The 15030-nt window shown below is 42.5% G+C and overlaps 1 protein-coding gene across 6 annotated transcripts in view; it reads right to left on the bottom strand.

Moving 5' to 3' along the window:
- Positions 1 to 5811: 5811 nt before the first annotated feature.
- Positions 5812 to 15030, bottom strand: part of TRA2A (transformer 2 alpha homolog) — a 28716-nt gene continuing 19497 nt past the window's right edge. For 5 of the 6 annotated variants that reach the window (XM_025379520.1, XM_025379518.1, XM_025379519.1 and 2 more), the window contains 4 exons: positions 9779 to 9894; positions 7169 to 7297; positions 6781 to 6848; positions 5812 to 6600 (listed from right to left, as the gene is read on the bottom strand). In XM_025379520.1, the coding sequence (XP_025235305.1) occupies positions 6590 to 6600; positions 6781 to 6848; positions 7169 to 7297; positions 9779 to 9894 (324 nt within the window). In that variant the 3' untranslated portion in view covers positions 5812 to 6589. The remainder of the gene's footprint in view (positions 6601 to 6780; positions 6849 to 7168; positions 7298 to 9778; positions 9895 to 15030) is intronic. The other variant, XM_025379522.1, reaches the window with a different exon arrangement.

Raw genomic sequence — 15030 nt, 5'->3', positions numbered from 1 at the left:
ACTAATGGTTTTCTAAGTCTGAATGTTTAACTTAAGACACCCTGCTGGTACATTCTCACTGTAACTCCATGAAGTGTACAATAATATACATTTGGAGGTAAGGATTGAAATATTTATAGTACTAGGTTTTCCCATTCAGTAGTATGAATTCAGGATATATACATAAAAGACAACAAATGTTTTTCATTTTCTTCATTTGAGCTTTGCACTTTAATAACGAATTTAATAATTTGTTGTTAAAAAATAGTATAAACTCTAAATCACCTTAAGAACAACCAAAGCATACAAACCATACTTTAAAATGATAAATTTTATTAAAAGTTTGATTACAAATATATGTGTATGCCTTTACAAAGACAGGTTTGAAACTTTGCCTACATTCATTGTTGAAGGAAATGCTAAATTTCAGGTGGAAGTTTGTGAAAATAATGTATCAATAGCTTTGTTAGAGTATTTGAAATAAATCCAGCCGGGCGCCATAGCTCACATCTGTAATCCCAGCAATATGGGAGGCTGAGGTGGGCGGATCACGAGGTCAATCGATCAAGACCATCCTGGCCAACATGGTGAAACCCTGACTCCACTAAAAATACAAAAAAAGTAGCTGGGCGTGGTAGCGCGTGCCTGTAGTCCCAGCTACTCTGGAGGCTGAGGCAGGAGAATCGCTTGAACCCGGAAGGCAGAGGTTGCAATGAGCTGAGATCGCGCCACTGCACTCTAGCCTGGGCCAGGTGACAGAGTGAGGCTCCATCTCAAAAAAAGAATATAAATCCATATCCCTTTTAAGTTTCAAAAAAAGAACATTTTCCATTGTGACTTTTTTTTTTTTGAGACAGAGTTTCACTCTTGTTACCCAGGCTGGAGTGCAATGGCATGATCTCAGTTCACTGCAACCTCCACCTCCCGGGTTCAAGCGATTCTCTTGCCTCAGCCTCCCGAGTAGCTGGGATTACAGGCATGCGTCACCAAGCCCAGCTAATTATATATTTTTAGTAGAGACGGGGTTTCTCCATATTGGTCAGGCTGGTCAATTCCTGACCAGGTGATCTGCCCGCCTCAGCCTCCCAAAGTTGCTGGGATTACAGGCGCGAGCCACCGCGCCCGGCCCATTGTGACCTGTTTGCACTTGATATTCTTGTGAATATCAAATAGAATGCTTAACTTATCTGACATATATAATCAGGGATCCCAGTATTCTGTATCAATGAATTTTCTTTTTTTATTTGGAGATGGAGTCTCGCTCTGTCGCCTAGGCTGGAGTGCAGTGACACGATCTCAGCTCACTGCAACTTCTGCCTCCCGGGTTCAAGCGATTCTCCTGCCTCAGCCTCCGGAGTAGTTGGGACCACAGGTGCATGCCACCACACCTGGCTAATTTTTTAATTTTTAGTAGAGACAGGGTTTTATCGTGTTAGCCAGAATGGTCTCGATTTCCTGACCTTGTGATCTGCCTGCCTTGGCCTCTCAGAGTTGGGATTACAGGCGTGAGCCACTGTACCCCGCCATAAATGAATTTTCAAGGTGACTTAAGCACCAATACTTTAATGATAATTAAACTGCCATTTTTCTTCCCTTATTACAAAGATTACTAAAAGTGATTTTTAACCATTGTTAGGGTTGTCATGATTTTCAGCCGAGATCCCTTCTGTCACACTGCCCTTATACTTTAGCTCTTTCAATTACTCTTCTATCCTCATTCATTTATGCAAATATTTATTGGATACCTACTCCATGCCAGGCATCATTCTGTGCAGCAGTCACAAAGCAAGGAAGTTACCTCATTGGTTAATCATTTTACAACTTTCAAATTGCAGAGTATACCAGGAATAGTTATGTAGCAACAAACTACATATATGTGGATTTTTTTTGTTTTTGCTATACATACTTGAAACTATACAGATTAAACACTAACTCCCCATTTCCTCTCTCTGTATATACTTTGAATTTTTCCTAGTGTTTGGAGCCATACTCTGTAACAGTCTGAAACTAGTACCTCAATTACTCACGTATCCATGCACTTGAAACTATACCCATTAAATACTAACTCCCCAGCGGGGCACGGTGGCTCATGCCTTAATCCCAGCACTTTGGGAGGCCGACGCTGGCAGATCACAAAGTCAGGAGATCAAGACCATCCTGGCCAACATGGTGAAACTCCATCTCTACTTAAAAAAAAAAAAAAAAAATTAGCCGGGCGTGGTGGCACACGCCTGTAGTCCCAGGTACTCAGAGGCCGAGGCAGGAGAATTGCTTGAACCTAGGAGGCGGAAGCTGCAGTGAGCTGAGATTGTGCCACTATATTCCAGCCTGGAGAACAGAGCCAGACCGTCTGAAAAACAAAATAAAACAAACAAAAAACCACCACCACCACAAAAAAACAGTAACTCCCCATTCCTCTATATACACACATTTTTCCTAGTGATTGGAGCCATACTTTATAACGGTCTAAAACTAGTACCTCAACTACCCATGTATCCATTCATCCACCTCTAAGGGGTGAATAGGATAGTCATTTTAAACTAATTTTGTGTTGTAAATAATTGAGTATATAACCTTAGTTTTCTTTGTATAATACCATCTTTTTTTTTTTTTTTTTGAGTCTTGCTTTGTTGCCCAGGCTGGAGTACAGTGGTGCTCTCTGTTCACTGCTACCTCTGCCTCCCAGGTTCAAGTGATTCTCCTGCCTCAGCCTCCTGAGTAGCGGGGAGTACAGGCACATGCCACCATCCCTGGCTAATTTTTGTATTTTTGGTAGAGGCTGGGTTTCACCATGTTGGTCAGGTGAGTCTCAAACTCCTGACCTCAGGTGGATCCACCTGCCTCTGCCCCACAAAGTGCTAGGATTACAGACATAAGCCACCACGCCCAGCCCAAAAAGTAAATTTTTTTTTGTTTTTTGAGGCGGAGTCTCGCTCTGTCCCCCAGGCTGGAGTGCAGTGGCGTGATCTTGGCTCACTGCAAGCTCCGCCTCCCCGATTTACACCACTGTCCTGCCTCAGCCTCCCAAGTAGCTGGGACTACAGGGGCCCACCACCACGCCTGGCTAATTTTTTGTATTTTTAGTAGAGACAGGGTTTCATCATGTTAGCCAGGATGGTCTCGACCTCCTGACCTCGTGATCCACCCGCCTCAGCCTCCCAAAGTGCTGGGATTACAGGCATAAGCCAGCGCACCCAGCCTACTCTCTTAATAAATACTGTCTTCCAGGCCAGGCACGGTGGCTCATGCCTGTAATCCTGGCACTTTCGGAGGCCGAGGGGGGCGGATCACCTGAGGTTGGGAGTTCAAGACCAGCCTGACCAACATGGAGAAACCCCGTCTCTACTAAAAATACAAAATTTGCTGGGGTGGTGGCACATGCCTGTAATCCCAGCTACTTGGGAGGCTGAGGCAGGAGAATCGCTTGAACCCGGGAGGTGGAGGTTGTGGTGAGCCGAGATCACGCCATTGCACCCCAGCCTGGGCAACAAGTGCGAGAAGACCATGTCTCAAAAACAAAAAAAACCTGTCTTCCGGATTGCGGCTAATGTTTTCACTGTTGATATACTGCTTGTCTTTTAAAGTCAACAATGTTCTATTCAGAACTATAGGTTCTTTTTATTATTAAAGCCAAACCAAACCTTTATTATTATTAGAGGCAGGGTTCTCACTACGTTGTCCAGCTGGAGTGCAGTGGTTATTCACAGGCACAATCATAACATAATAGCACAATGCAGCCTTGAATTCCTGACCTCAAGCAATCGTCCTACCTCAGCGTTCCAAGAAGCTGTAACTATAGGTGCACTCTGCTCAGCTCCCTAGTCGCAAAATTTATTTAAAATAATTTTTAGTAATAAATTTATTATTTAAAAAAGACAAGTCTTTCAAAAAGTAAGCTTTTAAATAAAGATGTCTAGCTGGGCATGGTGGCTCATGCCTGTAATCCCAGCACTGTGGGAGGCCGAGGTGGGAGGATTGCTTTAGCCTGGGAGGCAAGGGTTGGGTGGTCTCTGCACCCAGCCTGGGTGACAGAGACCCTGTTTCAAACAGAACAAAAGATGTCTGAGGCTTCAATCCCCTAACACTTTTTGAGACCACTTTAGCCAGGCTGGTCTTGAACTCTTGACCTCAAGTGATCCACCTGCTCAACCTCCCAAACTGCTGGAATTACAGGCACGAGCCACCACGCCTGGCCCTAATGTTTTTCTTTTTTTTTTTTTCTTTTAGAGATGGAGTCTTACTCTGTTGCCCAGGCTAGAGTGCATTGGTGCGATCTTCGCTCATTGCAACCTCCACCTCCCGGGTTCACACGATTCGCCTGCCTCTGCCTCCTGAGTAGTTGTGATTATAGGTGCGTGCCAATGCACCCGGCTAATTTTTGTAGTTTTAGTAGAGACGGGGTTTCACCACGTTGGCCAGTTTGGTCTTGAACTCCTGAGCTCAGGTGATCCGCCTGCCTCCGCCTCCCAAAGTGCTGGGATTACAGGCATGAGCCACTGCTCCCAGCCTTTTTTTTATGAGACGGGAGTCTCACTCTGTCTCTAAGGCTGGAGTGCAGTGGCATGATCTTGGCTCACTGCAACCTCCACCTCCTGGGTTCAAGTGATCCTCCTGCTTCAGCCTCCTGAGTAGCTGGGATTACAGGTGCCCGCCACCACGCCCGGCTATTTTTTTTGTATTTTAAGTAGAGACGGGGTTTCACCGTGTTAGCCAGGATGGTCTCAATCTCCTGAGTTCGTGATCTGCCCGCCTCGGCCTCCCAAATGCTGGGATTACAGGTGTTAGCACTGTGCCCAGTCCCCTAACACCTTTTTTATAAAGGTCACTTGAAACACCCTCTTCTTCTTTTACTTTATGGTCATTTAAAAATGTGTGTTTTCTATTGGAATATATTCAGACTTTTTAAGATATTAGCTACCTACCGGCCAGGCGCGGTGGCTCACACCTGTAATCCCAGCACTTTGGGAGGCTGAGGCAGGCAGATCACGAGGTCAGGAGATGGAGACCATCCTAGCTAAGACGGTGAAACCTCATCTCTACTAAAAATAGAAAAAATTAGCCAGGCTTGGTGGCGGGCGCCTGTAGCCCCAGCTACTTGGGAGGCTGAGGCAGGAGAATGGTGTGAACCCGGAAGGCGGAGGTTGCAGTGAGTCAAGATCATGCCACTGCACTCCAGCCTGGACAACAGAGCGAGACTCTTGTCTCAAAAAAAAAAAAAAAAAAGGCCGGGCGCGGTGGCTCAAGCCTGTAATCCCAGCACTTTGGGAGGCCGAGACGGGCGGATCACAAAGTCAGGAGATCGAGACCATCCTGGCTAACACGGCGAAACCCCGTCTCTACTAAAAACACAAAAAATTAGCCGGGCAAGGTGGCGGCGCCTGTGGTCCCAGCTACTTGGGAGGCTGAGGCAGGAGAATGGCGGGAACCCAGGAGGCGGAGCTTGCAGTGAGCTGAGATCTGGCCACTGCACTCCAGCCTGGGCGACAGAGCGAGACTCCGTCTCAAAAAAAAAAAAAAAAAAAAAAAAAGAAGTATTAGCTACCTATCTTTCCTTCAGCATGGTGCTAGTACTGAATATTCTCAATATTTACAACTTGGTCTCCTCCCTCCAAAAGAGAAGAAAAACAAGGGTTTTAAAAGAACCAAAGAAAAGACAAGAAATAACATTCTGGTGTAAGAAAAAATATTTTTAAAAATGAGAAACATTGGGAAATTAAAACTCAGGATGGGTAAACTTTCATATAAATATGCACTGGGGGGATGTGAGGGAAAAGGACCAGTTCCTCAATCAATCATATTTCTCCATTATACCACAATAAAGAGACAATCCCATTTTCAAAGAAATTAGCTTTTATTTGAGACTACTTTTCCCCACATGTATCTTTCAAGAATTCTATGCTATATGATAACCTGCTTATCCACTGTCCCAATATCAGAATTTCTAACAGCAAATTATACAACTGCTGTAGGTAATAAATAAGGGTTGTCCTTCACTGATTAAGGGACTAAACGTCAATAAATTTAACAATAACAACAAAAAAATCACACTTTAGTTTTTAAGTTTTAACAGATGTATTTCAAATACAGCATGTTTTACAGGAGTTCACAAACTTTCCATCCCTAAAAAAAAAACTTTCAACTACTTGACTGTTCCATTCCACCCCAGACAATCCTGACACGACTGAACTACTTCATGTGTTACTTTCCTGAAAATAAAGTTAAAAAAAGGAGTTCATGATAAATGCAGATCTCTAATACAGTATCTAACACAAAATAAGCTTTAAAAAGACAGTTTCTTTCCTTATTTGATTAGTTAGAAGTTTAGGTAAAAGCAAAAAAAAAAAAAAAAAAATTACAAAGCATAACATTGGGGTTCTTTTATACTCAAGATGTTTAACTGCTCAAAATGATAACAATTACATCTTTAAGAGTATAATTAAAAGGGGTGGAAAACAGCAACACAATTGACAAAAGTGTAGATGCTAAATCAAAGATTTTTTTTTCTTAAGGAGTAGGAAGAATCCAAAGCTTGGGGAAGTCTCAGGAAAAAAAAAAAAAAAAAAAGAAAACAAAGAGGAAAAAAAAGTCCTTAATTGCAACCATTCCGTTATCAATAGCGTCCTAAAAGAGAAAAAGCAAAAAAAAAAAAAAGAAAAAAGAAAAGGTTAACAATTATAGTTTAATTTGCCTAATATTTTTCCAACTATTAACTGCCACCTTCCACCTTATACTCTAATATTCTGAAGTAAGCCATTAATTAGAAATGAGGTTTTTAATGCTACAAAAGCAAAGTTCACATACTTGGGCTGTAGGAACGAGATCTTGATCGTGATCTGTATCGACTATAATAAGGAGAAGGTGATCGTCTTCTGTAAGAAATGAAAGATTACTTAGCATACTACATAATCACTCCACTGAGGCCGATGAAAATAAAAATTCCTCATCATTCAAAATAATAATGTACCTAAGGTGATAACTACTTAATATTAAGTTCTCTTTGTGCCAATGAGACCAGAAAAGTATAGAGCACAACAAAATACTGGCATATACAGATTGCTAACTTCTGTTCCCAAAGCGTCATATATGATCTATTTTAAAAATCAAGTTTTTATTCATATGTATCAAACATAAAAGTGCCAAACACTACTATCATCTAATTTAGAACAGAAAGCTCAAGTTAAAACATTACCTGTACCGGTAATCATAGTCTTCATATCTGTCATACCCACGATCATATCCTCTATCATAGTAAGAATCTCGACGTCTGCCACCACCTCCACCTCCACCACCGCCTCCTCCTCCACCACCACCACCACTACTGCAGAAAAATGTAAAAATTCTACATTAGTGTGAATGACTATTTTCCAGGACACTTTAATAGAAATTGAATGCCTTAAAAAAGAGAAAAGTGAGAAAGAACATCCCTTTCATCAGAAATTGCCTCCGTATCTCATTTTACTGACTCCCATGGTATTCTGCTTTGCCTTATTCACTACATACATAACCAAGAAGGACTTCACAAAACTCTCAAAACTATTAACTGCTCTTCTATTAATGCACTGCCCAAATCATCAAAACCTTTTCAACAAATTGAAACGATGAAACACTGTGTTGAGCAGCAGTATAAAAATGCTAATATGCATCCCTACTGCTAAATGAGACTGGTAAAATAAATAAATAAATGAATAAAAGGTGTATCCCTGTGACTAAAAGGCAATAAACACCAAGAATTTTAAAGTAACTAACTCTGGACACCAAAGAGAATACCAAGGAATGACTATATTCCTTCTTTTATTCCCAAGAAATACCTCCGTGAATACTGCCTTTGGTTGTATATTTTATTTTTATTTTTTGAGACAGAATCTTGCTCTGTCACCTAGGCTGGAGTGTACTGGTGTGATCTCAGCTCACTGCAAGCCCTGCCTCCCGGGTTCACACCATTCTCCTGCCTCAGCCTCCCAAGTAACTGGGACTACAGGCACCCGCCACCACGCCCGGCTAATTTTTGTATTTTTAGTAAGAGACAGGGTTCCACCGTGGTCCCAACCTCCTGACCTCATGATCCACCCGCCTCGGCCTCCCAAAGTGTTGGGATTACAGGTGTGAGCCACTGCGCCTGCCCAATGAACATCACAAGCCAGCCAGGAGGGTTGTATATTTAAAAACATTATCAAAACCCCTACTTACGTTTTTTGTTTTTAGAGTCTCACTCTGTCGCCCAGGCTCACTGCAACCTCCGCCTCCCAGGTTCAAGTGATTCTTGTGCCTCAGCTCCCGAGTAGCTGGGATTACAGGTGTGTGCCACCACACCCGGCTAATTTTTGTATTTTTCTTTTAGTAGAAGCAGGGTTTTGCCACGTTGCCCAAGATGGATTTGAACTCCCGGCCTCAAGTGATCTGCCTGCCTTGGCCTCCCAAAGTGCTGGGATTACAAGTGTGAGCCACTACACATCAGGATGGCATACAGTGGCTCATGCCTATAATCTCAGCACTTTGGGAAGTCAAGGTGGGTGAATCCCTTGAGCCCAGGTGTTCAAGACCCACCCAGGCAATGTAATGAGACCTCTTGCTCTAAGAGAGTCCTTCTCTCTTTAAAACAAAAAAATTAGCATGGCGGCATGCACATGTAGTCCCAGCTACTTCACAGGCTGAGGTGGGAGGATTGCTTTGGCCCAGGAAGAAGTTGCAGTGAGCCAAGGTTGCTCACAAGGTGCTACAGGTTCTTTTTATAACCTACCTCCAATTTTATTCTTTAGCTTATGAGGCGCAACCTCAGTTCACTGCAAACTCTGCTTCCCAGGTTGAAGCAATCCTCCCACCTCAGCCTCCTGAGTAGCTAGGACTACAGGTACATGCCACCATGCCTAGCTAATTTTTGTATGTTTTAAGGAGAGATGGGATTTCACCATGTTGTACAGGCTGGTCATAAACTCCTGGGCTCAAGTGATCCACCCACCTTGGCCTCCCAGTGCTGGGATTACAGCTGTTGAGCCACTGTGCCCGGCCTACTGTGGCATCTTTTAATATTTTTTACAAATGCTAAAACCAATAAAATCAGTCTTAAACACAGAGACTTCCCCAAATCACATAAGAACAAAAAGAGAATCAATATTTAAACAGCCTATGATATTTTTCTAGTATTCAGTAATTTTTCTGCTTGTACAGTACAAAGAGCTCAGCCAGGCTGGGGGGAAAAAAAAGCCAGGATGCACTTTTGATAGTTTTAATTTATCCTGTTGCTCAAACATATGTATGTAAAAATAAAAAGACTGGCTGAGGCAGGTGGATTGCTTGAGCCCAGGAGTTCAAGACCAGCCTGTACAACATAGTGAAATCTTACCTCTGAAATACACAAAAAACAATGTATTTAACTTTCAACTCTCTCCTGGCATGGTGGCTCATACCTGCAATCCTACACTTTGGGAGGCCAAGGCGGGCAGATCACTTCAGCCCAGGATTTCAAGACCAGCCTGGGCAACAAGGCAAAACCCCACATGGCAAAACCCCATCTCTACAAAAAATACAAAAATTAGCTGGACATGGTGGCACGTGCCTGTAAGTCCCAGCTACTCGGGAGGCTGAGGTGGGAGGACTGCTTGACCCAGGAAGCAGAGGTTGCAGTGAGCTGAGATGGCGCCACAGCAGCCCAGCCTGGGTCACAGAGGGAGACCATGTCTCAAACCCACACCCTTGCCAAAATCAATTCTAATTATAGGAAAAAAGTTTTTCTGAGTAATCAAAATTTTGCACATATTTCTGGTGGATTTCATAGTTTAGCTTAGGAAACTTGAACTCTTACTGAGTTGGTCTGCCCATGTAGATGCCTGGTGTTGGTGTGTGTGCTCTCTTGGTGATAGAATAATCCACCCGAATTCTTCTACCATCCAGCTCCATTCCATTTGCCCTTTCCATAGCCTAGAAAGAACAGGCACAGAAAGTCATGTATAATTCACCAGTCTTGAAGTAATCATTACTTAAAATTAAGCACAAAGTATTTGTAATCCAAATAAACTCCTGATTTTGAAAATGACAGCAATGTAGCTTGTACAGGGCACTGTATAGACAATTCTAGACCTCAACAATGTCCAGAACACATTTTAATTTACTCAGCAGAAAAAGTAGTTAATAAACTTTCCCAAATAATTTTCCAGTTCTGGTTCAATTCCCATTCCCCACTCCATGAGATCAACAAACAGTAGTTAATAAACTTTCCCAAATAATATTCCAGTTTTGGTTCAATTCCCATTCCCCATTCTATGAGATCAACAGGGGAGCGGAGACTGAAGTCTTTTCAAGCTAATTTTGTAGGTTGCCTAGGTAGACTGCCATTTCATACTTTCTAGTTTCCGGCGATTTCACTTATAAAGACTGACTTCAGAACATTAAAAAGGGTTTGCTAAGCTTTATACAGGTTCTTTTTATAACCTGCCCCCAATCTTATCCTTTAGTTTGCAGTCTAGTATACCGACAAGACTCAGTGAGCAGTCAAGAAATGATGATATAAATAGACAAGAACAAATTTATGGTAATGCCTTTCAGCCTTTTACTGAGACTGAACTAATAAAAGTATAATAAACTAATAAAAGCTACACAATTTTTATGTATCCACAAATATTTCTCTGTAAGAGTGCCCTATAAACTAAAGGTCATTAAAAAACAAAACAAAACAAAAGACAAGGTCTCACTCCGTTGCCCAAGCTGGCAGTGACAAGATCATAGTTTACTGTGGCCTCAAACTTCTCGGCTTATGCAATCCTCCAGCCTTAGTCTCCTAAGTAGCTAGAACCACAAGGTTTGTGCCACCATGCTTGGCTAATTAAAACAAAAATTATTGGTAGAGAAGGGGTCTAAATAGTATTCCATTCAATGGATTGCATTTTATTATTTATTTATGAGAACAAGTTTCGCTCTTGTTGCACAGGCTGGAGTGCAATGGCGTGACCTCGGTCACTGCAGCCTCTGCCTCCTGGGTTGAAGTGATTCTTCTGCCTCAGCCTCCCAAGTAGCTGGGATTACAGGCATGCGCCACCATGCCCAGCTAATTTTTTGTATTTTTAGTAGAGACGAGGTTTCACCATGTTGGCCAGGATGGTCTCGATCTCTTGAGCTCGTGATCCGCCCACCTCGGCCTTCCAAAGTGCTGGGATTACAGGCATAAGCCACCACACCCGGCCTGCAAGCATTTATTTTTGTAGAGACAAGATCTGGATATGTTGCCCAGGCTGGTCCCTTAACTCATGGCCTCAAGTGGCCTTCCCACCTCAGCCTCCCAAATTGCATGAGCCACCTTGCACAGCCTAATTCTTGAAGATCAAGAGATGTCTCTTTGAAAACAACTCTTTAGAGTATTATTTGTTTCTGGAACAATTTTTTTCCTATTCTCTCACACACACATATATATTTGTAGAGACCAAGTCTCCCTACGTTTCCCCAGGCTGGTCTCAAACTCCCGGGCTCAAGTAATCCTCCTGCCAAAGTGCTGGGATTAGAAGCATGAGCCACCACACCCGGTTCAATTTTTAAAAAGAACTTTACATCACATAAATGTCTGTAAAAGCAAAGCTGCAAAAATTTAACACATTTTCCATCTGAAGTTCCAAAAATCAAAGTTGATCTCCCCTCATCCCATCCTAAGCACTGCCCCCCAAAACACACACAAAACCTCTAAGTACTTCTTACTAAAACAGGGTGAGGAGCTTATATTATTATCTTCACCACATGCACTCTAACAACTTTGACACTTCAGTGAAATTTTCAGAATCAGGGAGAAGTTAGTTAATAAAGGACACAAATTTTAAAATGATTTTAAAAATCACTTTAGGCTGGGCGTGATAGCTCACACCTGTAATCCCAACACTTTGGGAGGCCACGATGGACGGATCATGAGGTGTCAGGATTGAGACGATCCTGGCCAACATGGTGAAACCCCATCTCTACTAAAAATACAAAAATTAGCTGGGTGTGGTGGCGTGCGCCTGCAGTCCCAGCTACTCAGGAGGCTGAGACAGGAGAATTGCTTGAACTCGGGAGGTGGAGGTTGCAGTGAGCCGAGATTGTGCCACTGCCCTCCAGCCTGGCAACAGAGCAAGACTCTGTCTCAAAAAAAATAAATAAAAAAAAAATAAAAAAAAATCACTTTAGCCAACTGAAGTGGCTCATGCCTGTAATCCTGGCACTTTGGGGAGGTCAAGGAGGGCAGATCACTTGAGGTCCAGGGTTTGAGGCTAGCCTGGGCAATGGGGCAAAACCCTGTCTCTACCAAAAAATACAAAAATTAGCCGGGCATGGTGGTGTGCACTGGGGTTGTCCCAGCTACTCTGGAGGCTGAGGTGGGAGGATCACTTGAGCCTGGGAGGCGAAAGTTGCAGTGAGCTGAGATCGTGCCATCACACTCCAGCCTAGGCGACAGGGCAAAGAGCAAGACCTCATCACAAAAAAAAACAAAAAACAAAAAACAGAAACAAGAAAAAAATCAAATCACTTCAGATTGCCTGTCCCTAAAGACTGGAGGCAGTCTCAGCCATAGAGAAGAAACCATACAACATGCCTGTGTTAGCTGAGGATTCAGCCTAGGCAACTGAAAAGAGAAACTGCGATTTAGCTGACAAGCCTAGTCAACCCAATCCTTAAGTAACACATTGTCACCTAGTGAACTAAAAGGAACTTCTAAACCTGCCACTAAGTAACTGTTCCTGTCTTTAAAGTTGCCATTTAAGCTTTTTTTTTTTCTTCTTTTTGAGATGGAGTGGAGTCTTGCTCTGTTGCCCAGGCTGGAGTGAAGTGGCACGAATTTGTCTCACTGCAACCTCTGCCTCCCAGGTTCAAGCAATTCTCCTGCCTCAGCCTCCCGAGTAGCTGGGATTACAGGCACATGCCACCATGCCTGGCTAATTTGTGTACTTTAGTAGAGACGGGGTTTCACTGCGTTGGCCAGGCTGGTCTTGAACTCCTGACCTCAGGTGATCCACCCACCTCAGCCTCCTCAAATGCTGGGATTACAAGGTGCGAGCCACTACGCCCAGCCTGCCATTTTAGCTTTATCCAGAAGTGGAAGGGGGAGAGGTGGAATCAAGAGATAAACATGTTTCATATTAAAAAATAGTAAGAAGAAAAAAACTGTGTTCTGGCTTGCACATTGCAACTTTTACTTCAGCTCAGATATCCTAGTATTTCTAAATTGATACCTTTATCTCTTGAGAAAAGAAATATATATAAATCACAAATATGTAACAGTAAAAAAAAAAAAAAAGTCACAATACTGACAAATTAAGGCATTAAACTGCCTGTGACATAAATGATTAAAAACTGAAGTACTAGGCAAGATTGCGCCACTGCACTCCAGCCTGGGCGACAGAGCGAGACTCTGTCTCAAAAAAAAAAAAAAGCCTGATTATTAATAGAACTTCTAGATATATACAAATATATATATATTTTTTAATTTAGAAGACAGAAGGTCTAATAAAACTAAAAGTATTGAGCTTCAAATTCCTTAAAATGCAATTTTATAAATCAATTACTATCAACTTTTAGTAAAGAGTAAGCGAGCCTAGGCCAGGTATAGCAGCTCACATCAGTAATCCTAGCACCTTGGGAGGCCAAGGCAGGAGGAACAGTTGAGGCCAGGAGGAGTTCCGAGACCAGCCTAAGCGACACAGCAAGACTCCCTGCAAAAACTTAAAGCAAGCCTAACACTTCGTTTATAATACCTAATGTGTTAGAATAGCACTATTTCAAATCATTGACATTGATTAGTTCATTGTTAGACAAGAACAGCATTAAAAAATTATCAATTCTTTCCTTGTAGTATTTTTCAATTATTGAACAGACTGATACATGAACATTTAGAGAACAGAAAAACAAAGTTCCTTCCTCATTATAGACACAAAATTAAACATATCAAACCTAAACATCCCAGAATTATTTTTAAAGTTAACGTAATCACCTATTTGGAGCATCATTATGGCTTATTCAAAAGAGAACACTTACACATATATACTTTTTCCATTAACTTTTAACTTTTTCCATTAACTTTACATAGCCAGATTTCAATTAGGATATGCCTATACCAGAGAGCATAACTGAAAAAAGTGAAACTGTGGTCACTCCAATTGTTAACACTGAGAGGCAGAGTTTGAATCAGGTCAAAATTAGAAAGGACACAACAGACCACATATGATGGCTCATGCCTGTAAAACCAGCATTCTGGGAGGATCACTTGAGGCCAGGAGTTCAAGATCAGCCTGGGTAACATAGTGAGACCTCATCTCTACAACAAGAAATTATCTAGGCATGGTGGCCCACGCTTGTAGTCCCTGCTACTCAGGAGGCTGAGGTGGCAGGACTGCCTGAGCCCAGGAGGTCAAGGCTGCACTCCAGCCTGGGCAACAAAGCAAAATCAGCAAGATCCTATCTTTTATTTTTTTGAGACGGAGTCTCGCTCTGTCGCTAATCAATGTCAATGATTTGAAATAGTGCTATTCTAACATATTAGGTGTTAAAAAGGAAGTGTTAGGCTTGCTTTAAGTTTTTGCAGGGAGTCTTGCTGTGTCGCTTAGGCTGGTCTCGGAACTCTTTCTGGCCTCAACTGTTCCTGCTGCCGTGGCCTCCCAAGGTGCTAGGATTACTGATGTGAGCTGCTATACCTGGCCTAGGCTCGCTTACTCTTTACTAAAAGTTGATAGTAATTGATTTATAAAATTGCATTTTAAGGAATTTGAAGCTTAATACTTTTAGTTTTATTAGACCTTCTGTCTTCTAAATTAAAAAATATATATATTTGTATATATCTAGAAGTTCTATTAATAATCAGGCTTTCTTTCTCTCTCTTTTTTTTTTGAGAGGGTCTCACTCTGTCGGCCAGGCTGGAGTGCAGTGGTGCGATCTCGGCTCACTGCAAGCTCTGCCTCCTGGGTTTGCGCCATTCTCCTGCCTCAGCCTCCCGAGTAGCTGGGACTACAGGTGCCCGCCACCACGCCCGGCTATTTTGTATTTTTAGGAGACTCGGGGTTTCACCGTGTTGGCCAGGATGGTCTCGACCTCCTGACCTCATGA

The sequence above is a fragment of the Theropithecus gelada genome, chromosome 3 (assembly GCF_003255815.1).
Source record: "Theropithecus gelada isolate Dixy chromosome 3, Tgel_1.0, whole genome shotgun sequence".
NCBI classification, from domain to species: Eukaryota; Metazoa; Chordata; class Mammalia; order Primates; family Cercopithecidae; genus Theropithecus; species Theropithecus gelada.
Note: the sequence above shows the minus strand (reverse complement) of the source record. Positions and strands in the feature narration are given on the sequence as shown.